Raw genomic sequence first — 26,090 nt, forward strand, 5'->3', positions numbered from 1 at the left:
GTAAAACAATCTAGTGTGAACCACACCTGATGCTGTAGGGACAGAGAATGCTCATCTCCTGGTTCGAAACCCGAAGTGGGTATTCCCCACCCGACGAGATACCGAAATTAGATTTGGTTTAATATCGAATCAAGGCGTCGGTAAGGCTGAAAAAACCTCTAACAGCACGAGGTGCAGCACCTTGATCCTGGTTTGAGTCCCCATAAAGGCAAAGGTTTTCTGTTTCCTCGTTCCTCCACGTAACCTTCGCACCTTATTTTAAAATGCTTCAGTAAAGTTCTCAGTAGTTTCTAAAGCTGAAAACACCGGCTAAGTAATGCTTAAATTAATTCAGCACGAAGAAACTCTCCCTGAGCTCCCCTTTATCACGCCTCTGCCCCACAGCGAACCCGACTTCCCGCCCGGTTCCACAGCGGTCCCGGCCCTCCGTTCCGCAAGGTTTTAATGGGACACGGCCGGCGCCAGCCCGGGAGCCGCCGGCGGTGCCGCAGCCGACAGCCGCCCCTCAAGGAGCCGCAGGCCGCCGGCAGCCACGGCCGGGGCTGCAGAGGAGCCCAGAGCAGCCCTGCACCACACGAGCGCGGTTGCAGGCGGACACGGCAGCGCTGCCCCGGCGGCGACAATGCAGGGCCGCTGCCGTTCCCCACCGCCGCAGAATGACGGAAACAGCGAGGCTGGAAAGGACCTCTGAGGCCATCCAGTCCAACCTGTGGCCAAGCACCACCCTGTCGTCTAGACTGAGACACGGAGTGCCACATCCAGCCTTTCTTAAACACTTCTGGGCTTGGTGACTCCACCACCTCCAAGGGCAGCCCATTGCAAGGTTTAATCACCCTTTTTGTGAACAAATTCCCCCTGCCGTCCAACCTGAACCTCCCCCGGCACAGCCTGAAGCTGCGTCCTTTATCCCATTCACTAGGCTGCCAGGGGGACGAGACCAACCCCCACAGGCCAGCGGCAGCGGGACCGAAACCGCCCGGCTGCGCTCCTGGTGTCCCGCCCCTATTGGCGGGTCCCGCTCACGTGACCGCGCGGGGGGCGGGGCGGCTCCCCCGCCCGCTGCCGGCTCGGCGCCTGCCGGGTAGCGCCTCACCCCCGCTGCGCGCACCACGTCCCGCCTCCCTTGCCCGCTGCCGGGTCTGCGATTGGCCGGGGAGGCGCCGAGCCGGCCGCCGATTGGCTGCCGGGGCAGGGTCGCGAGAGGCCGCGCGGGCAGCGGGTGAGGCAGCGCGTCGGCCGCGGCGGCGGGTGAGGAGAGGGGTGGTGGCGGCGACAGTGGTAGTGGCGGCGGCCGCGGCCGAGGTTCTCCCCTTCCCTTTGGGCACCCCCTTCCTCCTGGCACCCCCTTCCTCCCTCCTGGCACCCCCTTCCTTCCCCCTGGGCAGCCCATCTTGGCGCGGCCGATCCAGGGCGGGGGGCGGTGCGGAGAGGAAGCTTGCCTGGAAACCACGTACAGGCCGCTCGGGGCGGCCCCGCTGTCCCCGGGCAGGGCAGGTGCCGGCAGGACCGTGGAAGTGCCTCGGGGTGCTGAGCCGAAGCTTTTGTTCGTGCAGGTGAACTGCTGTGATGAGAAGGTGACAGGTCACGGGGAATAATGTAAATACAGGATCATGTGGAGATAATATTTTAAGGACTCTTTAAAAGAGAGTTGGCATATAAGAGGAAAAATGAGCCCTAAGGGGCATGGTGGTTTAATTTCTCTTTTCTGTAAACTTACACTGCTTGCTGTGTGCACCTTTAGTGATATTACTGCCGTGCTCAAGTTCTTCTGTAGTGGTCATAAATAAGTAACTTGCTGGATGTGTGCTTTCTTTTTGTTTAACAAGCTGTTGAAATTCCAAATATTGAGGGTGAGTAGAGTTTGAATGCTGAAATCAATCGTAGTGCATTGATCTCTGCCTGACAGCGTCAGCAGTACTTCATTAATACTAACGTGCTGTCCTCAGAGTGCTCTGCAGCTCTTGTGAAGTCAAGACTTACAAAGATTAAATGAATAGGAATTATTCTGATCCCCACTGGCTTTTACCTAGGTAATAAAAATAAGTCAGCTGAGTTATCTGCACATCAGGTCTAAAAGTTCTGGCTACTTGTTGCTGAATGCAAATAATGTGCTTTGTAGGGGTCACTAGCTAAAATATGATTGCTGTGTGTAGGAACTCAGCATTGTTACACAGAGAGATATCTGGGGGGAAAATTGGACATTTTAAATGCTTTTTCAGACAAACACACTCTTTTGTTTGTTAGACTTCCCTGCTGTTGTCTCTCAAAGCTGTAGCAGAAAGACTGACATTCTCAGCACCTGGTGGGGAGATCTGTCTGTCTGTCCAGCAGGAAAGTGCAGGTGTTTGGTTGTCTCTATCATATAATACCTTGTGGTCTGTAGGTGTTGAAGGGTTTCACTTACCTCTGAGTGGTATCATAGTGCACTGTGCAGGTATAATCATTGCTGAGCAAAGGCTTTTGATTAAACTAGTGCTGAAACATGGATTATTTTTTTCTCTGTCCTTAGCTGACAAGATGAGGTAGCATGAATGAAATCTGATTAATTGGGTTTTGCACGTTCAGGTAAATACGATGGGGCTATATTTTTAAGGAAGCTTTAGCAACTTCTGTTGCAAGTATGTATGATTTTCAATTCCTACTTTAAATTTCATACCACTACTAGCTTAGATTGTCCCTGTAGTATTTGCTGACTTTTATCTCTCTCTTCATATCTTTCCAAACAGGTGTTTCTGTTAGTACTGGGATGCTCCATTATTTGTAGCTTCCACACCAAAAAAACAGACTCCTCTTCCTGGCTATGTTGCCAAATGCATATTTACTTAGCTTGTAGCTGGTCTGTGTCAGTTTGGGACAGAGTCTGGTCCTTTATCCAGAGATTCTTCTGCCCATTCGGCTGTTGTGATAATGGCTTTTTTTTTTTTTTTTTTGCTTTATCTTCTTTTATTACTTTTTAAATAATGTTTCCTTATGGATGTAATTTTATTAGATGGGCTTGGGTCATGTGGTAGTTTAAAAGACTGAGGAGATATGCTTGCCCTAGTTCTTGCTAAAATAAGGAGGAGCCTGGTCTTTTTGCATTTAATTTTTTATGTGGCTGGTATTCCTTTGAACCTATGCTTCTTTGAAAATTTTATACTTCTTAAATTTATGCCTTTTGAATTTAGAGACTACACCTTTCATTTTTAAGATTTCATACCTTTGTTTATTCTTTGTTAAGGCTAATCTGCTCCATCAATCCCATTAAGTCGCTCTCTTTAATGTTTGTATGTAGCTTAAGTGAACAAGAGAAACCTTCAGTAAAAAAATATGAATATCATATTTCTTTTAAAGAGCAAGAACTCATGCTCTGAAGGGGATTTGGATAAATACAACATTGCAAAAACTCATAAAAGAATTTCAAATTGAAAGGAGTCGCATCTGATTTTCTTTTAATCTTTTGTGTGTAGGACTCGCAAAAAAGCCTGGCAAAGGGCTTCTGTTCATATTTATTGGATACTATACGTTATGTGTAGAGATTCCAGAGCTTTTATGTAAGTGGTATTATCTCTCAGCTTTGTTGACTTGCTATTTGATATGAGATTATTGAACAGAGCCTGCAAAAGTGGTTGGGAAAAGTAGGGGCAAACAAGCTCCAGGGGCTTGGAAATGTAGACCTCCTCATTTCTAAACCAAGGAATTCCTCCATATTTCCATATCTGTAAGAAAGTTCTTCAGCATTGCTAATTTCTGGGTTTCATTGAAATGAACCCATGAAATTCCAACCCCTTCATGCTTTATGCAGTGAAATGTGATTCTTTATGTTACTGCTCCTTGGACATCTTGGTAATCTTGTCTATGAGTGCTGTGCATCCTTGTAATAGTTTTGCTGAGGCCAAGCAGTAGGACTATTTTTTATGGCAATATTACTGTCACTCAGGGCTCTTCATTTTAGTAATTGAGTTATAGAAATTTTTTGGGAATTAAGCTATTTTTACTGTAGATAGGACCAAGAAGAGAGACGATAAATATCAAGAAGGTCAGTATTTTAAAAGAGGTATTATTCTGTTTACTAAAAGCCATAAACATTTTAACTTCTGCTTCTGAAAATGGCATGTATACAGAGCATGAGAGGTGAATTTGCTAAGGATTTCATTCTTGCTGTCCAGCAGTTTCTTTTGGAATGAACCCTGTCTGTTCTTGGCACATAAACCAATTGTGAAATAGTTGAGTTTTGTGAAGAAAGGTATAGTGCAACATAGTCTGAAAGAAATAAGTATTAAGTTTGCCTGGAGATAATTCTGTAAACTCATAATCAGATAAAAATACACTTAGAAGCATTTTTTCTTTTAGATAACAGGTTAACTGGAGGTTGTCCAGACCTGGTGGTTTTCCTTAGAGCCACAAATTAAGGAAGCTAGTCCAGAAACTGGGTGGTACTCTGTGCTCTTACAGATTGATTTCAGTCACTTTCTTCTGCAAGAACAGACAGGTCATTGAAAAGAGCAAGATGTTGATAATCCCAGTCTCAAATACTTTAAGTATTTAGGCTACAGAGGAAACAATAATTTACAAACTGAACTATAAATACTCATTTACAGAAGTAGTTGTTTTGTTGAATGAATGCTCTTTTGTGTTCAGTCATCAAAGCTGTGGATCCTGGAATTATAAAGGGTCACCTTAATATTTTAGGGCAGGATAAGTGTTTTGGACTATTTCCAGTGCTTTGTGTCATCATTCTCCTTCTTTTATTCCTGGTGTTTTGAATCCCATTGACCCAAGTTTCTGAAATTAATTAACAATATTTCAAGAATTGATTTGACAAGTTTCTGAAATTTGCAAGGTTAAATTCACTAGATACTGTTGTCCTGGATGCTTATAACTTCTCAGCACTGTCTGTATTCCGTGCTAACACCTGTCTGTCTTACCTGCCACTGTCAGGTGAAAACACTGAATACATACTGACTATCCAAATCTCACACTGCTTTCTTTCCTGTTGCATCATGGTTGTCTCTCTTGCCTCTTACTGCTAATACATGTAGGACTTTTTTATGCCTGTGAGATGGAGCCCATTTTGTAGCTTGCCTTTTTTAGCTTGCTGCTTCATATTTATACTATTCTGTCATGTTGTGCTACTTTTTTTCTACGTCTGGTTTTGTGCTTTTTATTTGTTATCCTGTCAGTTTTTGTGTTGTTCTTTTACCTGTTTGCCTTTAAGTTTCTTAAATTCTTGGAAACTTTCTAGACCTGCTCTGATTTCTTTGGAGGAAGTTCTAACACTCACTTTTCACTTCTGTCCAAATTGTCTTTGTTGTTAGACTTGGACCTCTCATTTAATCAGGAACAAAATCATACATTTTCTTCTCTGCCTGGAAGAAAACATGACTCTTATTTTAAACCTATGAGCTGGCTGAAGGACCAATGTGTCAGGATACAATCACTCCTTTTAGTTCTATCACTTGCCTTTTTCAGCCAGCCCTGTCTTTGCAATTGCTCAGCAAGACTATTACAAATTTTGTACTTTTTTATACCTTACCTTTTTCTTTTGTTTGAATTTGTCTTGATGCAGCTTTCTTTTTTCCTCCTTTGATTTCCACACTGCTTGTTGAACAAGTCTGGACTTTGGAATGAGGTGGAGTATATCACATGTAATCACACCTTTGGAACAGGTTTCCCCTTTTAAAGGAGCATTCCTCTCTTTTGTGTCACGGCATGCTACAGTGCCAGATACAATGCCAAATCCAGTGTGGGGCATTGTATTCTTCCTGTTTTAAGAACAGTGCAGGTGCAATGACATCCAAGGTCCATACAGTAGGTTGTGTAAGGGAAGAATAACAGATACCTAAAGGAATAATAGGTCAAGTAGATGGTGATGTTTCTCTAATAGACTTCTCAAGCATTCTATAAAGAAGTCCATTATTTATTTATTTACTGTGAATGAGTGTAGCTTGTATTCATGGCTGTTTGGTAGCTAGCCCATTAGTCTTCCCTGTTGTTTTTCCTATAACAGTTGCCATTTTCATTCTAATCTCCTGGTGTAGATTAATAGTTTCTTCTAAGCTTAGTCACAAACAAAAGAATATCCTGTGATTATGAGAGACTAATATCAACTGTCTTTTAAGCCCGTCTAAAAAAAGATAACTGTAAGATTGTACTGTTTCTGCCAAGTTTCCACAAGAGGTACGTTATTACTAAGGAACTGTAAACTGTTGAAAAAATTTGTAATGGAAACAATGATGGCTTAACTGTAGGGCTTGTTTGGCTTCTCCAAACAGCAGAGCTTTTCCATATCCTGACTTTCAAATTTCCCAAGTACCAGATCCTTGCTGCTGCATTGCTTTAGTCATCCCTGTCTGTATATAGAGTGACTGCAGCAACACCATTGTTCATACTACAAATAAGTTGCCTGGGGTGGATCAACAGAGTGTTGTTTCCAGCCTGCTACACAAAAGAAATGGAAACCCAAATCTGTGGCTTCCTTTCCTGGTTTTGATGGCATACACTTCTCAGTGGTGTCCAGGTTATGACCCGTGTAGAACACAGTTAAAGAAAAAGTACACTATTTTTGCTAGAGGTGCAATAAAACCATCTTAAGTCAAGTGAATGGAAGTGTATATGAATAGACAAAATTTGAAATCTGTCTAATCTTATAAACTGAATATTTTCATGTCCTACATCTACAGTATTTCATGTCATTTTCCTGCATTAGTCATTTTTCCATGTTTCCTTTCTCTCCTTAGTTGTAGGAAAAAGGAACAACAAAGCTGTCAGAGAATGTGAATCAGGAGAGGTGATCAGCTTTCTGCAGTCTGTTCCTGCATAGAAATGAGTTTTAGACATGAGTATGGCACTTCAGTCTTAGTGCTAATCCCCATCTGCAGACGTTCCATAGGGCTTGATGCTCACTTAGAGTTGTTGATCGCCATCATCTGTCCAAGCTCAAGTGAGCAGTCATTTCCCCAACTTTTTAATTGTTAACTTTACAACAGCTTAGATTTCTTTCCAGTACCTGAAGGGGACTACAAGAGAGCTAGAGAGGGACTTTTGCAAGGGTATGCAGTGATAGGATAAGGGGCAGTAGCTTTAAACTGAGAGAAGATAGGTTTGGGTTAGATATGTACCACCATGAGGGTGCTGATGCATAGAAACAGGTTGTTGAAAAAAATTGTGGATGCCCCATTCCTAGAAGTTTTCATGGCCAGGCTGGATGGGGCCCTGTGCCAATCTGATAGTGGAAGGTGTCCCTGCAGATGGCAGGAGGGCTGGAACTAGATAACTTTTGAGTTCCCTTCCAACTCAGACAGTTCTATGATTCTATGAAAACGACACCACTAAAAAGTCATTGTTACCTGTATTAAGTAGATGCCTTCTGAACACCTTTGCTTTGCAGTAAAAGGTATTGGTGTCATCTAATATGTCTTGTATCTTAAACTTATCTTTTTAGGAACCTAGCAGTTCTGTACATGTTCCACAACATGCATCTAAAATTCTTATGTGTCTCATTTCAGAACTACTATGGAACCTTGGCAGCCTTGTAGGTTTGGAAGGCTTAAATCCAAGTTCGGAAAGGCCTTTTCCAGTCCTGATGATTTGCTGGCTGAAGCGCTTAATTAGGATGGCTTTGGAACAAATTGGATTGAACATGGAATCAGTAAGTGTTTCAAACTTCCTTTATATTTTCAGAAAATAAGGTATAGAAAGCACTTAATGTGATTTAGTTTCTGCTTATCTAGAAGAACACTTTAGGTACACTCAATACTGGGGTGATTCTGCATTGCTGAAAAGTCATCAAGTTTATGACTTGAACACTGAAATACTGAGTAATAAATGTGTTAAAAGTTCTATGCAGTTCCTTGTGGTTCTAATAAACTGTTTACTTTGTAAACACTGCTGTTCATGCTATACTTCTGTGTGTGTTTTGAAGCTGAAGGAGAATTCCGTCTTATTTTTAACAGTGATAAAAAAAGTAATCTTATTGCTTGTTCTTACCTTGGAGATACAAAAGCCCCATGAAACTGAGATGATTATAATTGGGCTACATTTACCTCTTCTGTGCTATAGTTACCTCTTCTGGAGGTGTAACAGTCCATGAGAGCAACCCAGCTGTGTTCTTTACTGGGTAAACAGAGGAACAGGCCTGCATAGCTCTCCTCTCTGAGGAGACTATATAGAGAGCTTTGAATGCTTAGCAGAGGGAGACAGAGCACTGCTACACATCAGCCTCTCTGTCACTGACCTTTAGGAAGCTATTTTGAGTACAATTGTTGACCTCAGTGCAGTAATCTCTGTAAGTTTTTGAAGTATTTTAATGTTTTAAGAATGGGGAAATCCTTAACAGCTATGTGCAGTATTCAGTCAGTATTATTGTGGTAGAACCTTTTATCAGTCTTGGGAATCTATGGAGAGCAAATTGTTTATACAGTGTAAATGAAGATTGACAACAGGAATCTGTATTTAAGGATTTATTTGAATTTTGATCTGAGATTCCATGTAATTTTGAAAATTCAAAGTATGAGAATGTGTTGCATTATAACACTACTAATTCGGCAATTTCAGCCTAAATAGGGAGAGAAGCAAGTTTATAACCTTTTTCTCACCATTCTCTACTTGTATCAAGCTTGTGATAATGCAGTTACATTTCCAAATGTCAGCTGGTCTAGACAAGAGCGAAGCACTGACGCAACAACAGTGTATGACTAAGTAGCATTTTGTAGACTTGCTCAGCCAGTGCTTCAAGTCAACAAGAAGTTGTGTGAATTTGGTTAGAGCAGTGCTGAGACCTCAGCTCAGCTGAGCAGGGAACTGATTTTACTTGCATCCCTTGTGGCACAGTTCTGAAAATAATGTCCTGGCATATCTTGTGGTACCAAAACTGACTCACTCAGCGTTTTGGTGCACCAAATCACTGTTGTTGAAGAGCCCCAAGGGCATTTGGAAACCAGATATTTTTGACTGCTAGTCAACAACTTGTCTGTGGTCTGAGCAATATCTAAACAAGTTTTACTGCTTGTTTAAAATGCATTGCATTGTGTTGGTAATAGAGCATGTAGTCTAGACCGTCTTGCTGTCGTGGAAGTACTTCTGCAACTTATTTAGCCTTCCTTTGACTGGCATTATTTGTTCCAGTGCCCCATCACTTTGAGTCTCTTGCCAACAGTTCTGCTTTAATCAGAATCAGTTGTGAATAATGAGACTGTATTACTGTGGTGCTTTTTGTAAGTGACTTGTTCTTGAAGGCCACTGATCTACCTGCTGTTTGCTCAGACGTGTAAACAAACAGGTGATAGGCACAAATGTGAGGTCTTGGTTGAGGCAACCAAAATGCAGCACCAATAGACTACTCTGCATTGAAAAATTTGTGTTCAGCTTACTGTATTAAGCAAGAGAATATTTTTTTTTATAAAATGGGAAAAAAAAAAGTAGATCTGAGTGATTATACATGGCAAAGTTGCAGCTCTGTGGTGAGGATGTAGCATAGCATATGTGCAGTGTACATTTATTTTGTCAAAATTTTCACATTCCAGTAAAGCCAGTGGAAGGAAGGATAGAAATTAGAAATAGGCATGTTTGTGTGAAGTTTGTGAAATAATCTGGAGATCAATACCATGGAACATAAAGTTCCCTTTTTATTAGAACCTTCAACATCTACGAGTAGTGATCTTTGCTTAGTATATTAAATTGTTCAGCTGTGTGTAATGCAACTCCCACTGCACCACTACAGTCATCATACAGGCAATATTGCCGTTGCCAATCCAGAATAGCCTGAATTTTTCCTGTTTTATTTGTTGGGCAGCCTTCTACCAGGATGTCAAGTTTGCTTGAAGCTATGATCTTTTAAAAACTGAAGTCTGACTAGTAAATTCATATTTACAGCCATAATTAAACACTGGCCAAGTTTTTAAAATTACCATACAATGTTCTAATTGTTTACTAACAACATACCCTGTATTAGAGTCTTCTCATTACTCTTTTTCTTGTTTGCATTGGTTTTGTTGCCTTTGCCTGTGCTGAAATCTTTACTACTTCTCTCCAGGGTGTTTGCTTCTGTTCTGGCTCATTTTGTAGTGTTCTTCAAGGATTAAACTCCCATTTTATTTCCTTTCATAAGGCTGTTGTAAATACTAAATACAAAAAAAAAGAAGCAAATTTAATCCCTGTTGAAACAACATAGAAAAAAAATGTAAATTGAAGTAGAAACAGTTACAATGAAGCCGGGTGTGTTAAGCTGCTGTGGGCAGTTTTCTCTAGGTGAATCTATTTTTTTGGGACAGGGGACAAAGTTCCTTTCTTACAAAAATTTTGTCTTATTTTCTCCATTTTACTTTCCTTTGCTCTTTAATTTCACAGTTACATTTTCATATTTATTGTAGCTGGTACTTACTTTGATTATGATGTTAGACACTATTCCTGTTAGAAGAGCTCGTAATTAAAAAAGAAAAAAAGTATTTTGAGAAACGAAGAACTATGTGACTTCAAGGATTTTTAATGATTGAGTGGCTTTTCTTGAAACCCTATAAAAAGAGGTGTCTCACTGAATGTAGGTTCTTTATTGTTTTGAAAATTTGCATATTGTGTTTTCGAACATACTTTCAGCTCCTGGAGTCTTCTGCATTACCTGATTTATGGTTTTGGCTTTAGACTTAATCCAAAGGCTGTCTTGACCTTAAGCAGCCCTGACTGTACTGTACTGATGATGTGTAATGTGTTTGTGCCAGTTTGGGGATAGAATGTAAGGAGTTCCCTGGGACAGAATTCAGTATATAAACATTATATCCTACTCCAGCATGAAAGAAATTACTAAATGTGTTTAGGAAAAGCATGGTATAGAAGAGTAAGGGAGAGCTATTAAAATATGATACAAAACTCAGTTTCCTTAACAGCTGGCTTCTTTATTTTTCCCATGCAGGTGCTTTGGTCAAGCAAGCCTTATGGTTCATCTCGAAGTATTGTAAGAAAAATTGGTACTAACCTCTCTCTTATACAGTGTCCAAGAGTTCACTTTCAGGTAGGTGTTCTCAGCAATTTAGAATCTGTTTCTCACTATACTGATAAAGGGATTTGCTCATGACTAGAGGGTTTGTAAAAGTAGAATATGGTAAGACTAGATATAGGAGAATTAGTCTACTTGACTTCTCTCTGCTTCCAGTTCAGATTTTTTTCAAATAAGAAAGTTGAAAAAAAAAATCATAGAAGAGAAAAATTATTGAAATTTATTTATATAAACAGTACTTATAAGCTAGGCTTAAGAGGCATGTAAAGATGAACAGTATTAAAAATACTTGGGAAAATAAACAACTTTATCAGAAATCAAAAAATTAGTTACAAGATAACATGAGTACCCTGTTTGCTTTTGTTTAAAATACAAGGCTAGCACTGTGTAGGTGAAAGGGTAGGGTAAAGAGCAAGTGTAAAAGTTTAGGAAGAGAAACCCAATGCTTTCTATAATGAGTCTTTCAGGAACAGATGGGAAAGGGGAAGCTGTTACACATAATCTCTTCAACTCTGGAGTTAGGGGTAGGGGGTGGGTATAGAATTGGAGTTTGAAATTCAAGCTGAGAGAGGAATGTTTTGTGGGCTGAGCAAGGGTGGGGAGTGTAAAGATGAATGGAGGGAATCAGCTGCCACACTTAAGATATAGTAATTTCCACAGTGCTAAATTTTTCAATGTTTATATTAATTTCTTTATCATAAATGAAATGTATGAACAGTATTTAGACTTGAAATTGCAGTAGCAAAACCAGATAGTTCAGATTACCATAGAAGCCTAATTGGTATGATAGCAAAAGCCATGCTGACATTTTGCCCCTTAAAAAATACATCAAGAAAGCTGGGACAGCCATCTCATATTTCTAGTGGCTTGATGAAAAAAAAAAAAAAGAATGTGGAGTTTTGTGCAGGTGAGGACAACAAATGGCATGCTGGATTAAACTTTTGAATATATAATTAGTAGGTATTTTGCCAGCAAGAAGGCTCCCTGTGCCTCAGATTTAAAAGGTAGTGAAGTCCTCCTATGTGTCTGATTTTCTGTGCTGTAAAGGCCATACAAGGGAAGATGATGCTTGTTTGCAGATAGTTAGCCTTATACTGACTTCTCTTAATATGGTACGTTAAAGAAGACATTTCTGGTTTATGTTCTTTCAAGGTAAGATATATCTGAGGAATCTGTTCCTGAATATTTTTAGTATTTAAGCAAATAAATAAATAAATACATAAGTATGTTTTGGCCTGAATTCTGTTAAAATAAATATAATATTTGACTTTTTAGTCCTCTTAAAGAGACATTCATTCAGCTTTGTATGTACACTAATAAGAAGCATTCACCTTCTATGAGATGAAAGGAAAGGATCCTGAAAACAGAAGTACTTGTGAGAGTTGATTTAAATAAAAATAGGAATTCCAAAATATGAACCTCGAAATACATTAAAATGTATATGGTTTGTGTGGACTCTATTTTAATATATAAACTGCTGAACATGTTAAGTGTGATGCTAACATCTGCTCTTTGTGTCTTTATCTCAGCTTTAAGATTCTATAGTGAAGTTCAGTACTGATCTGGATCGTTTTCGTGCTGTTGCAACTGACACTTTCCTATAGCTGTCTCTTCCTCTTTCTTTCTTGCCAGCTTTAGCTCTATTATGAAAGGACCATGAACTGAACCTTGCTGTAAGTTATTCTATTTAAAAAACAAATCAAATCATACTTGCATCATCTGAGGGTGCATGTATGGAATCAATGTTTCTAACCCCAGAGCATCAGGCTTTTCACAGGTCTGCATTTTCCTTATGATAAATGGATGAGACTCATTGAAAGAATATCTCTGTAATGTCCCTACTTACCTTCTAGCATGCTTTTGTTCAGCTAGTCTGAAAAAAAAAAAAAAAATTAGCCAAACATTTTGATGTTTGAAGTCTACATTTAAATTAACTGCTAAATACTAAAACTCAGCTTACATATTCAGTAAGAGGTGGCAGAGCTTATGTACCTTATGCACTCTATATGGCACGAACAAATGAAAATAGTTCATATAGATCTTTTGTATGTCATATTTTTTAGATTTATATGTAGTATTTAGGAGAAAATAAAATTAAACTTACCAGTATAGCCTAGGTAGATTCAAACCTACATTAGTGTCTCTCAAGATAGCATCCTTTAGCTACAGCATCTCTGTTTTAGTCCCATGTTTCTCCTGTCTGTCTGATGGATACTTGATAACTCAGTGGAAGTCTCCTAATAAATTGGTGTGCATGTAACAAACATCTGAATTTACTGGGCTAATTTGAAAAAGCACAGCAAGTTTGTCTTATTTGAAGTGTTTCCAAATGTTTAATTCATAATTGTATTAGTAATTTGAAACAAGAGGCTTTTATTCTGTTGTTAAGTGTTTAAAAATATCTGTTCTGCTTCGCGCTTTGCGGAGCAAAGAAAGAGCAGGGAGCCTGCCCTGCGGTGCTGGTGAGCAGCGTTTCCGTAGTGTAGTGGTTATCACGTTCGCCTAACACGCGAAAGGTCCCCGGTTCGAAACCGGGCGGAAACACTGGCGAGGCTGACCCCTTCCTTGGGAGTTGGACTCGATGATTCTTTATGTATCCCTTCCAACTCGAGGTGCCAGAGCAGTACAGTGTGTGTCGTCTTCAGAAATCCATGATGGGTCTGCAGCCCTCAGGCGTGTCTGTGTGTGCAGCATGCATGCACACTGAGACAGGCAGAAAGCCTGGGAAGGAAGAAGTGGGGGAAGCAACTACACAGTTTCTAGAGAAAGAAAAGCAGGCTGCTGCTCTGATTCATTCAGTTCCTGCCATCCAGTAGAGAACTGGGCCCCTGTTTTCAGTACTCTGTTCTCCATTTTAGGTGCTGGCAGAGCAGTTTTTCAGGTTTTTTTCTGCTGGAATTGACTGGAATATAGGGGTAGGCACAGAGGTGTTCATAGGAAGGTGAAGGTTTTGAGAGATGGGTATTGGCTTTTCACCTTTAAATTAAAGTAAAAATCTTGCATTAACTTGAAATTCAAATTCTGCTGCTGAGGAAGGCTTTCTCGTTTTTAGGGATAGAGAAAAGAAACATCTGTATATGGGGTAACAAGCAGATTCTGTTTACATATAAATATGAATTAAAATTAAGAAGAAACTTGTATGACAATATAACAGAAGGCTTACTACTAAATCTTGGATTAGAAGTTATTTATCTATGCGGGAATTCTGGCAGTGGTAAATATATTCTTTACTGTTGATTTAGAAAATTATTTTTGATTCAAGTATGTGTAGTGCCTTTATTTAAAAGTGGCTTCAATCTTTTAATGGAATATTACTGCCAGAAAAATCTGTATCACCTGCAAAAAGCGGCTAATGTATTATGGATTTTTTTAAATTGCCATTAATATTAATACAAACACTCTGGTCCTGAAAATTTCTATTCACAAAAAAAAAAAATGCCAAGGAAACCTCAAAGAGCAAAAATCCTAACATGCAATATAGTATTCTCTAGACTGCTTTAAAGAGAGGCAGACTGTAATGGTATTAGGCACAACTGTTAATGTGATAAACATATTACCATCTGTGCTGATGCTACCTGGAAAAAACCCTGTTGTTTCCAAATGATCTGATGGTGCCAATATGCACTCCTGGGAGCTGTGATAAAGACTCTCATACAAGTGAGAGTGTGAGGTGAAGGCAACTAATCTCAATTTCTAAGGCTTTTTGCAACAACTCCCAGGGAAAAAAACAGCCTCAAGCCCACAACTTCTCTTTTCCTGAGACTTCTGTATCAGAGGCTACTACTGAAATATGTTTGGATGTTCTTCTGAAATGGTTTCACCTCATCCAGGCTGCAGTCCTACTGTGGTTGGTCTGCTACAAATTCAGATTAATGGTAACATTTCATAGCAGTTTGCTCTTACAGAGTGGGGTTGCCTTGAGAACTGACCTCAGTGCTAATGGTCTGGGTGCAGACTGTCACCTACTGCCACCATCTTTGTCAGTATTCCCAGCTTCTTGGCCACTGCTGGCCACAGGCAGCACTCGAACAGCTGCAACAGCTTGGGCAGATTTGGCTGTGGGTTTGTTTGTAGTGTTGGGTTAACAGCTGGACTCAGTGATCTTGGAGAGCTTTTCCCACCTTAAGGAGTCTGTGATCCTGTGGAAATCAGGTAAAAGCTGGGGCATAGATGCATTGGAGATATGGAACTTAAGGTGAAAGACTGAGCAGAACAAATTACTGAAAGTTGTTTCAGTGGCTTTTATCTGCTGAGATACTGATCCCAGGCTGCTCAGGAGTCCAGTGACTCTGAACACATGGCCTCATCTTCCTGGGGAAGCAGCCAGTATTTCAAAATAGATTTGAAACCATTTTGTTGAGTTGTGGAGCAAGTATTGATGGTTGAAACAATTTTTCAAATCACCATTCAGGTCACTTAACTGGAAACTGAAGAAAAGTTCCAGTCTCTGAAGCCTTGCTCACCTTTGGCTTCAAACAGTTGTAAAGCTAATGGCCAGAACCGTGCTGGAAAATGGTCCATTTGTTTGGCATGGTGTAAATAAGATTGTTAGCACATAATGTATAATGGTATGATTGCATCCTACCTCTCACTCAAAGTCTTTGTGATTACTGAGCTCTTAGAATTGGCTTTTTGCCTGGTTTTGGGGTTGCCTTGCTTGTTTGCTTTTCCCCCTGTGCAATGTACATCTTATACAGAAGTTGTAAGGAAAGGAAAACTGGCAGAATTTCACTTTAAAAATAATACTAAATTAGAGCAAAATACTTAAGAAGTATTGGCAGCCTTAATGTCTTTTTTAACTACTGGTGATGAATATAATTTAAAAGCATACTATTTGTATTAGTATAAAAAACTGTGTGAGAATGTTGATGTTTGTTTGTCTTAAAGGTAACAATTTGCATTGGATTTTTAGTATTCATTAGCATCATGTGATGGTGTATGTAGTTAGCCATGAACTTCTGTGAAGTGTTCAGCAGAATGGATTGAATAGTTTGAAGTCAGTGAAATGATTCTGGACTGAGCACAGGTCAGAAATAAGTGTTTCAAGTCTACAGATGTGTTTTGTGCATGTATTAATAGTTACATGTAGCCTAGTAACACATGTGATGTGTTCATAGTTACATGTAGCCTCAGTAGAAGTATTGGGTAACATAAATGTGACTTGGGCTGAAAATATTGACTCTAAAACCTTCAATCTTGCCTTTAAAATTTAGCTTATTTCTCATGTCGCGGAAGGAAACACTCTTGCTCACCTCAGAGAAGATGCAGTGGCCTCCTTCGCTGATGTGGGATGGATTGCTGAAGAAGAAGGTGAAGTCTCTACAAGGCTCAGGTATGTTTCTAGAATCTTCTCTCTGGCCTTCTGAACTAAGAGGAAGAAACTTCACTACTCTCCTGAGACTCTGCTGTGCAGTACAAATTAACAGAGAGCACTTGAATGGTGGGAGAAGAGACAGAGGTGGGGGTCTGGAAAAGAAGTAGTAGAGTTAGACTAATAGGATTATGAAACCAGGACTTGTTGGAAAAGATACAGGACATTGACATTATACAAGGGAGACTCTGGATTTTATTTATTTATGTATTGCAAAGAAATGCACGCAATAGCTTCAAGCAATGAAAATGTCTGCTTTGCTTTGGCAAAATTGCTAACAGCGATTCTCCAGTTCTCCTGAGATGATCATTACCATGGGGCACTGAACTGTACAGCTTCCTCATTAGCAGCAATGGTCATTCTGGCAATCCAGTAATTGGCATGTTGTTTTTCACCTTTCTGGTTAAGGCTCTGCAGTCTGCTAAGTACAGTGGTAAAATTGTGGTTTGTGTTTCACATCTTTAATCTTCATAACAAAAACTGGCAGGGAAGCATGTGAACACCTGTGTCCAGAATGCTGGGATAGGTACTGCTCTGTTGGACCAAGGGTTCTGCGCAGCACTGTCCCTACATGAAACAGTTTGGCTGAAGGGATGAAGTCCTCTATTCCATGCTACTCAGGTTGCTGCTCAGACTATGCAGAAACAAAAGTACAGTTCTGTAGTGCAAAGGAGATTTTTCTTCTAAACAAACGAATCTGTCAGAGAAGGGCACAGACTGTTGGCTTCAGAGACTACAGGAGGATACTGTTCTTAATTTGAAAGCATAGGTTTGAAAATAGGTTAGTAATGACCTAGATGCCCTCCAACTTGATTTGTTACAGTGAAGCTTTGCATAACAAACATTCTGGCACCGCCACATTAATTTCACAAACTCAGAGGGGAGTCACAGAAATCAGCACTTGCTTGGGAAACACTATTCCTGAAGTCAGTTTGATATGAAGGAAATTAACTGTCCAATACTGCTTTTGTTTGCACAGAAGTATTTTGTTTAAGTATTGAACTGTTAAGCTCTTACATTTAATGGAGACAACAGGGAGAATGGCTTTTTGGTGCTTCAGAGAACCTATTGTGAAAGATGTAGGACTGCATTTTTGCTGAAATGTCTGCAAAGGGAAGGGAGGAGCGGGGACAGATGGATGTGGGATGGGACTAAAATAATCCTGCAGATACATAGTGACCCTAAGGCAAACAGCTTATGATGGAGCACAGGAAGTGAATTACTTAGCAAATGTGACTATTTCAGTGCGCACTGTTTATTACGTCTGTGCACAGTATTAGTAGTGGAGCTGGTATGCATTAGGTGTTTTCCAGGCATTTGAAATTCCCTGTTTCGACAGGATCACATAGGTGTTACTGTTCAATATTTATCCACTGTAAAATTTAGTAAACAGTCTTGCAGATGTAGTTGGTTTTTTTTTTTTCTGTGAATACAGTTTTATAGAGGAAGCAACTAAATGACAAATTATGTTTCCACTACCTCTAGTCAGAGTAATAGTGACAACTCAGGCATAATATTTTTCCATAGTGTTAGATTCCAGTTAAGACATCTCTATTAATGCTCTGAGCAGAAAATACCCTTTGTTGTTTAGCTGTTCTGCTCCTTTAAAGAATTTCTGGAAGGAAGGTTTTAAGGAGTGAAGTGACCACTGGCTCCTTGTACCTTACTAGGGAGAGCAGGGAGGTGGCTGCTATAGGAGGTATCCTATTCTCAGCTTGAGTTGCTTTCAATTCCTGTCTAGATAACACCACCTAAATTTCATCATCCATGATGATATTAAATTCTCCTTGATCAGATTTCAGCAAGTTGTGCTGATGGTTTTTGTCAGTGTCATAGAAGACTTAAATGTATATCTAATCTTGGTTTGATGTGGTCAGAGCACAGGGCTTGTTCTGGCCTTAAATCTTGAATCTTGCTTTAGGTCTAGCACAACTGCATTTCTAACATGATGAGCACCCACAGCAGCTTAATCTACCCATTTCAAAAAGTCCTTTTACCACACCCTATTCTCACTCTCCTGTTTATTTAAACAAAGGAATCCTGGCATCCCTGAGAAGTTTGGGGATTGACATCAAGGAGGGTTGAGGAGTAAAGTATGTGGCCACATTCTGTGTTTTAAAGTTTATGATAATTTGTTGTCATCGATCCTTATCAATTCTACTTACAGAATCGTAGAACAGCTTGCATTGGAAAGGACCTTTAACAGCCATCTAGTCCAAACTCCCCCAGCAATGAGCAGGAACATCTTTAACTGCATCAGGTTCCTCAGATTCTTCAGATAAACAGTCTTAAAATGCTGGTGTCTTTGTAAGGGCTTATAGGACTTGTTTGAGCAGATGCTCAATAATGCCTCAGTGTTTAACATGGCTTGAGCTTTGGTGGGTATTAAGGGAAGGCAACAGAGTTACATTCTCTTGTGAGAAGCAGAGGGAAGGTCATGGACTCTTTAAAACTGTATGGAAATTTTCTTCTCTGTAGTTCTAATTATTGTGTTAGAAAATTTGATATGAGACCCTTTCCCATCAGCTGGCAAGCAGTCTCTGCATCATTAAGCTGTTTCATGCACTCTGTATTTTCCAATGCTGCTAAAATTGGAAAGTTTTTTTAAAAAATTTTTTAAAAATTCAGAAATCCAAACAGTACAAAAAATATCATGTGGAACCAAGAGATTCTTCTTTCTTCAAAGGAATCAACTGCAACTGGCTATTTGCTGCCTATGGGTAAAAATGGTAGCATTTAAGGGAAGAAAAATCTGAATTCAAACGAAATATACAATAGGTTTGAGGCAGAGAAATAGATTGGGATAAGAAGAAATGTATTCCTTTTTTCTTGCTGAAACCAAGGATTCTACAAAATGCTGTCTGGGAGAAGAGGAGAAACGGCTCATGATGCAAAGAGAAAGAATGTGAAGCTCTTATTTACCTGAAACTATTTAAGGTCTTGTTGAAAGTGATTTGTATTAAAACAATTCTGAAGTCAAGTCTTTAACTTGTACCCCTTATTTGTAGGTAACATTGCTTTAGTCTTAGTCTATTTCAAAGCCCTTAAAATATGTTGTGATATGTTTGTTACAGGTCAGAAGTTTGGTTAAAAACAACCCAGCCTGTTCCAGGCGAAGCACATCATTCCAGGAAGCCCCTACACAGACAAACGTCCTTGCAAAGCCCATCAGGAGAGGAGCCAGTGCCCAGGATTGCAGTGATGGCAAACGAAGAAGCAATGCAGAAGATCAGTGCTCTAGAAAATGAACTGGCCTCTTTAAGAGCACAGATAGCCAAAATTGTAACCTTGCAAGAACAGCAGAACTTGACAACAGGTATTAAATTTGCTGCCCTCTTAGTAAAAATTACTTAATGAATATGTCCTTTTATAATTACTACTGCGTTAATTCTTCTTTTGTGAGATACTGCAACACCAAGCACTTCTCCATATTGTTTTAGTTAGTTTGGCACAATAACCAAGGGGTAAAGAATAGGACTTGAAGACAAGTGACTTGCCAGATTTTCTGGTTTTTTTAGTATTCCTAAAGTCGTCATGTTTGTCTGTAAATCTGCCAGAGCTCTGAATCTGTGAATGAGTAAAGAAGTATTAAACAGCTTTCAGAGCAAAGCTCATGATAAACATGATGGCTTAAACCAAACTAAAAGAATGTAACTTAATTACTGACACTGAAGTCTTTCTATTCAGTAAGGAAATAGGCTCTCTGATATCATTAAGTATTCATACAAGATGCTAATTATGCTTTTGGAATATGTAATATACATCTCAAGTAACAGAAAAGGCAATTAATTGTTTACTGCAATCATCTCTGGGACCAGACACATTGTCCATATGGAACCAAAAGTGGTGCACTGTTTCTGGTAGTAAACAGAATCATTCTTTTCCTGAATTTCTTTCTCCTCTTTCCATCACCTCTGACTCCTTTCAATTTTAAGTCTTCAGTGATTAGCAGGGGAGGGCCCTTGTCGGCTGCAGATGACAGGCATTTGGTTGCCACTCTTTCCTAAGGTCACTTAACAAGTACAGCTTTGCCTATGTTTGTGTATAAAATCATACTATGATTTTTCAAATGCTCCTTTAGCTGTTAACTGATAGAAGTTACTTTATTGTTCCTGAACTGCTCATAGTCAAAACTATGAAATAGTTTTAAGGATCACCTGGTTTCACTCTTGAATTTTAATTATGGGGGGAGGGTGGGGGCATGTGAAATAAGTATAAACTTTTTTTTTTTCCTCCCCCTTTACCTCTATTTAGTCTGGAAACTAAATTTTTATTTTATCATCTTTATCTCCCTCTTGTGGTAGAACGTGGTAATGTTGCTGTGTGTTTTCCTACAGATTCACAGAGTAGACTCTTCTGTTCTATTTCTATAAATATCTTTACACACTTTATACTCCAAGCCTCAAAATTCTGGTTTGATCTGATTTTTCTCGGTTTTTTTAAAGGTGCAATTAAACAGAGGCTTCTTCATTTATTTGTCAGGTTATTACTTACTGTTACTATATTAATAACACACATTTTTACCTAAAGTATACATGGAACTCAAAATCAAGATTATTGTGAGAATCTCTATGAGTAGAGACAGATGAGTAGCTGGCCTAAAAATCCTCAACCTCGGACAGCTGGAATAAACTTCAATTTAAGCACTGTTTGAGCTCTGAAATTTACATTGAAAAATCTTGTATTCAAATTTCTTGCATACAAATTTCTTATTTGTGATGATAAGTAGGGAGAGACACCGCTCCTGTGTCAGATTGTGACTTCCAGCTCAGTAGCTGCCTCTGAGAAGAAAGGGAAATACTGGTAACATTAGGGGCAGGACATAACTAGAGGATGTCACGGCATCTGTCCCACTGCAGTAAGGACACAAATGCACCTAGCATTAGGACTGGAATGTCGAAGGACACTTCTGACTTTTCAAGAAGTATTTTAATGTGGTTTGTTAGCTGCCCCTGTTTAGGTGGTTTAGGAATGGAGAAGTTATAATCTAAAGGTGGTAGAGGGGACACAATTGAAGTTATTACAGTGATTTTCTTACTTGAGCATTTGTGACATGTGAAGGGTAGTCACAAGTAAACTGACTTGTATTGTGTGTTTTATTTGTAGTTGGGTCAAGTCCACTTGCTTCAGCTGCTGTCCCTGTTCTTCCATCTCCATCACTGCCACCACCACCTCCTCCTCCTCTGCCTCCACCCCCTCCCTCAAGTCTGGGTCAGAGTAAGTCTGCAATTGATCTCATTAAAGAGAGGAAAAACCAAAAAATGAACACTGGCCAGGATGTGGTGGAAAATGGGCCAAAGAAGCCTGAAGTACCAAACATGCTAGAAATCCTCAAAGATATAAACAGTGTGAAACTGCGCTCGGTGAAAAGGTAATAAATGTCAATGTACCAAGATTGGCATTAATGATTTGTTTTTATGAGTCAAAGCTATTTCAGGGTGAGACAGATACTGATATCATTTTCTTTTCTAGATCCTTAGAAGGTACAAAACCTAAAGTGTCTCAGCCTGCAGATCCGGCAGCATTAATAGCGGAAGCTCTCAAAAAGAAATTTGCGTATCGATACCAAAATGATAGCCAAGGTGAAACAGAAAAAGTGATTCCAAAGGCTGAAACAAAGACACAGACTGAGGTAGTGCTGGTGAGTATTTTGATTCTGAACACATCCTTGAACTAAATTATAGTTGCGCAAACCAACCTACATCTTTCTGCTAACACGTGCAGGTGTTACACTAGTTAACATCTCATTTGTTAGGTCCACAAAACCCTGTGAAGTACTGCTGATATGCCAGGACTTTGGGCAATCAAATGTTTTCAGTGGCAAGTCTTTGGATTGTGTACTGTCTTGGCCCTAGCTTTACAAAGTCCTGTCACAGTTTTGTTATTTTTAAAACAAAAATGTTTTCTGTTGCCACAGCCTCTGATATTCAGAAAATCTTTGCTAAGGGCTCACATCAAATCCAGTCTGAACTGAGTTTGCCTCTTATTACCAACCTTAACCATTCAGCTGGTGCAGGTGAAACTTTGAAGCAAGATCCTGAAACATATCAGAGATTCCTAGGAAATTGGAAAACAAATTTTTCAGAATGCCTGCTGGATCTTGATTCTTTGGTATAGGGAGTTTCTTCTAATGATTGCAAATGCTGAGCATATGAAAGCAGTTTCTTTATAGTGTGAGAATGTTAAAATGAAACTGTATTTGAAGTTTGCCTCCTGGCAAAAGTTATTAATGGCTTCTAGTTTATTTCAGACGGTTTTGAATTTGGTTTTTAAGCAATGTACATTCAAAATACAAGTCTCTATCAATGTACACTTAAAAACCAGCCTAGTATAGATCAGTTTTGTTTTTGTTTGTCAGCAATCCTTGAAGCCTTGTGCTATGGAACCAGAGAGGAAGAGTAAAGAGTGTTTGGTTTTTTTTTTTTCTTTTGTGCAATTGAAAAAATGCACATTAAAGTCCAAAAGCTGGTTCAGCTCTGAATTAAGTTTTAAGGAAAATAACATTTTGTTGCCACAAATCTCAGGACTTTTGAGTACTTCAGCTAATTAATGTTGACCTACTTACCTTTTGGCCTGTACTGGTTTATTTCTGTAATGTTTAGGGTGTTCTTCTCAAATAAAAGGCTAAATGTTTCCCAAGAATTAATCACATTTCCTCAGCATCTCTGGTGCATTAAGAAGAAGAACACAAGTTGGCAATGTTTATTCATACAGGGTTTTTTCATTATTTTCTATTTTTGAAATTTAAAATCCACCTTTTGAGGTAAAGGATCATCAAGTCCTCAAGAGCTAAGAAGACTGAAGATTTTCATTAAATGATAGAATGTTGATCCATTAGGAGCTAATAAAATCTGTCCCTCAGTTACTTTCCAGTATCTAACTTTGTTAGGATTTGCACAGAAATGCAGGGTAGAGTAAGAGCAGCAGCACTGTTAAACTGCTGCTGGAGCAGTTGGTTGTCAAGGTGTAAGGATAGCCGTGTCTGTCTCCTTATTTTACTGTGCTGGAGCAAACTGCCTCCAGCCCTGCTCCAGCAGGTCGTTGGCTCCCTCCTCTGAGCAATTTCAGCTGTTAGTAACACAAGTTTCCCTTTACTTTGTGACATCCACTCACAGGATGTCAGAGTGATAAAGGAAATTATTTCTGCCCGGGTTCTGCTTTTACTACTTGGATGGATAGATAGTTCAACAAGGGCTCTGTTCAAAGCAATCTGAACATGTTTCTGGTTTTCTTTCCAGTTTGGACCACACATGCTGAAGTCTACAGGAAAGATGAAGACTTTAATTGAAAAATCTTAGTGTTAAAGATTATTCTGCAAAAGACTGTTAAGCTGCTTTGTATAAAATATTTTACGTTGCAAATAGCACTAGTACTGAGAGGTCTCTTTTCTAACAGCACAGAAAGATCTGATGTGAAATGCAGAAACGAGGCACTAAATATGTTTGTACGTAGGTGATTTATCAAGGGGAATAAATTGGACCTTTATACTCAGGTATTAATTTTGTATTCAAGCTTGGCTTTCCACTCAGATTTATGTGATGGATTTAGTTCATTAACACTAAGTTATATATACAACATTTCTGGTGCATAACTGACCAGCATAAAAATTTGTGTACATGTTATTAATGATGGTGATACACCCGTAAGTTAATACCAGTTTTATGGGAGCTCTACCTATAATTTGCACTACAGTGTGTAATTTTATACTGAAATCTTCATGTTGAAGTCTTTCTTTTAAACTTAACTGTAGCAAATTTTTAGCCTAAAGAAAACCTGAAGGCACTCTGCTTCTTACTGACTCAAAGTGAAAACTTGAACCTGCTGCAGAGGTCCTAAATTAAAAAAAAAAAAAATCCCTAAATTATAGAGTAGTACATTTTTGTGCAGGGTTTTTTGTTTGTTTCACCCGAGCTTGCAAGGGTAAGGGAGTAAAACCTGGTTGCATCATCCTGTGGCCATTATAAAGAGTAAAATCATGCTGTGGGAGTCTTTGTCAGAAGGTAGTCAGGGGAATTTGAAATAGTAAATAGCAGCAGATTAAAATAACAAAGAGTATGTGTTAGTTGGCATAAAGTGCTGTAGGTAAGAAAACAAAGGTACAAAGTACTGTGGGGTGCAAGTTGCCAAAAGCAGCTCATCTCTGCTGCTCTAGGAGATGCTCGTGGGCACCTTCTCCCCAGCTTGGCTCCCTGGGTACATTTCTGGCAGATGGGGCTTGCACAAGCCCTCGTAGCCCCATTTGCAGGGAAGAGATGGAATAAGCTGTTGCCCATAACCATTTTCCAGGGGAAGCCCTTCTGATGCAGCAGCTGTTTCCTGCCACACCTGTACCAACCACCTGAGCTCATGTTCTCCACAGGTGTAGAAAGGCTCAAGCTGAAAGTACAAGTCAGGGTGAAAAAAGCTGTTGAGGTGCACACTGAAACAAAGCCAGGGTTTGCTCTGACCATGGATGAGCGTTTAAAAGCTGAGCTTGGGTATTTTTGGTGCTCTAAGCTGCTCCTGGCTACTGGGACAAGTACAACTGCCTCTGGGAGCTTCTGTTTCCTAGGAAAAGACAAAAGCAGCACTTTTTAATAAAGACAGCTTCAATGGCTCTGACAAGGTTACTGAAGATGGGGAAGCTTTGCTGCTTATAACTGGAATGTAGGTTGTACATAGAGGAGCTTTGTTTTCTGGTATGGAACTCGAAATGGTGTTAATACGTACACAATGTAACTTCTTTCCAAAGTGCTCTGCCATCAGTCCTACTGATTGGTCATTCAATCCCTCAGTTCTTTCAAGTGCCTTTAAAACACCTTTGTGAAAGTTAACTTTGGTTTTAAGTTTTGTATTTTATGCTCTATTGCCACTATATAAAATTAAAAGCAGATAAAATAAAGATGGTATATTTGATTTGTGGTACTCTACAAATGATAGCAGCCACAAAAATGGAAGTTTCCATTCTGTTAACAGTGACTATAAATCAGTGTAGTGACAACCTCCTTGTAGTGATCCTCCTTGCATCTCCTCCAGGGCTGCTTTGCTTACCTTGCTGTGCAGCAGGAGTAATAGGAGGGGTGGCTGTGAAACAGCCCCGCACTGTTAATTCAGGTGCACGCTGGTTAAACAAACAAACAAACAAACAGTGGTTCTCAGGAACCAGAGAGGAGTTTATGCCTCACCACAATGATAGCAGGAAGGGACTTGTTCAACAGCTTCTCCATCCCCTGGTACACTCAGTTCCTCTGGCAGCCCAGTTAAATCATTAACCTGTAAAATTCAAGATGTCACTTGACCTGTTAAACCAAGCTAAAGCCTGAAAATCATCCACACCAGACACTGCTCATCTGAACTGGGGTGTCCAGCACCAGAAATGAGGTGAGCTTTAGCAGTGATGTAAAATTACTGCAAAAGAAATGTCATCTGTGGAGAAAATCACTAAGTTGCCATCAAATAACTTATCTTACACTGTACCTTAATGTGTGTATTATTCCTTGAAATCACACACAGTGCCACTGCCCACTGAAAAACACCTCAAGTGCTCTAAGGCCGCCCATGGAGGCTGGGCCCCCTTGGACATAACCTGAGGCCCGTTTGTGCCTGTGTACAGAACAGTGCTGGGAGCAGATCTGTGACCTGGAAGAGCTGGGGGGCCTGGCCCCCGTCCCCAGCAGGGCTCTGGGCTCCAGGGGCTCCCAGTGGCCGTGGGACTCAGTCCTGTGCCTAGCGTGCGTGGGCTCTTGGCTCTCATGTGAAGTGCCAAAGCTG

The 26,090-nt window shown here is 39.8% G+C and overlaps 1 protein-coding gene and 1 non-coding gene across 7 annotated transcripts; both read left to right on the plus strand.

The window, feature by feature from the left end:
- Nucleotides 1–1,098: 1,098 nt before the first annotated feature.
- Nucleotides 1,099–25,221, plus strand: MTFR1 (mitochondrial fission regulator 1). Of its 6 annotated transcripts, none has more exons than XM_059861371.1 (8): nucleotides 1,099–1,219; nucleotides 7,488–7,630; nucleotides 10,886–10,984; nucleotides 16,183–16,301; nucleotides 19,415–19,656; nucleotides 21,447–21,711; nucleotides 21,813–21,981; nucleotides 23,579–25,221. In XM_059861371.1, the coding sequence occupies exons 2-8, from the start codon at nucleotides 7,565–7,567 to the stop codon at nucleotides 23,636–23,638; spliced, it is 1,020 nt and encodes a 339-aa protein (XP_059717354.1). In that variant the 5' UTR covers nucleotides 1,099–1,219; nucleotides 7,488–7,564; the 3' UTR covers nucleotides 23,639–25,221. The 6 variants fall into 6 exon arrangements, with proteins under 6 accessions (XP_059717354.1, XP_059717311.1, XP_059717346.1 ...); XM_059861328.1 differs by having other exon boundaries at nucleotides 1,118–1,248; XM_059861363.1 differs by lacking the exon at nucleotides 1,099–1,219 and adding an exon at nucleotides 1,282–1,302.
- TRNAV-AAC (transfer RNA valine (anticodon AAC)) lies at nucleotides 13,441–13,513 on the plus strand. The gene has a single exon. It is a non-coding gene; the product is annotated as a tRNA-Val (tRNA).
- Nucleotides 25,222–26,090: the final 869 nt, after the last annotated feature.

This window comes from Haemorhous mexicanus, chromosome 1, assembly GCF_027477595.1.
Source record: "Haemorhous mexicanus isolate bHaeMex1 chromosome 1, bHaeMex1.pri, whole genome shotgun sequence".
NCBI lineage: Eukaryota > Metazoa > Chordata > Aves > Passeriformes > Fringillidae > Haemorhous > Haemorhous mexicanus.

Bases quoted from the DNA above. Each gene is read 5' to 3' on its own strand.
- MTFR1 (XM_059861371.1), top strand. From the start codon at position 7,565: ATGATTTGCTGGCTGAAGCGCTTAATTAGGATGGCTTTGGAACAAATT. The intron at 16,302-19,414 runs GTATGTTTCTAG...TGTTTGTTACAG, and splicing joins GAAGTCTCTACAAGGCTCAG to GTCAGAAGTTTGGTTAAAAA. The intron at 21,712-21,812 runs GTAATAAATGTC...TTTCTTTTCTAG, and splicing joins AAACTGCGCTCGGTGAAAAG to ATCCTTAGAAGGTACAAAAC.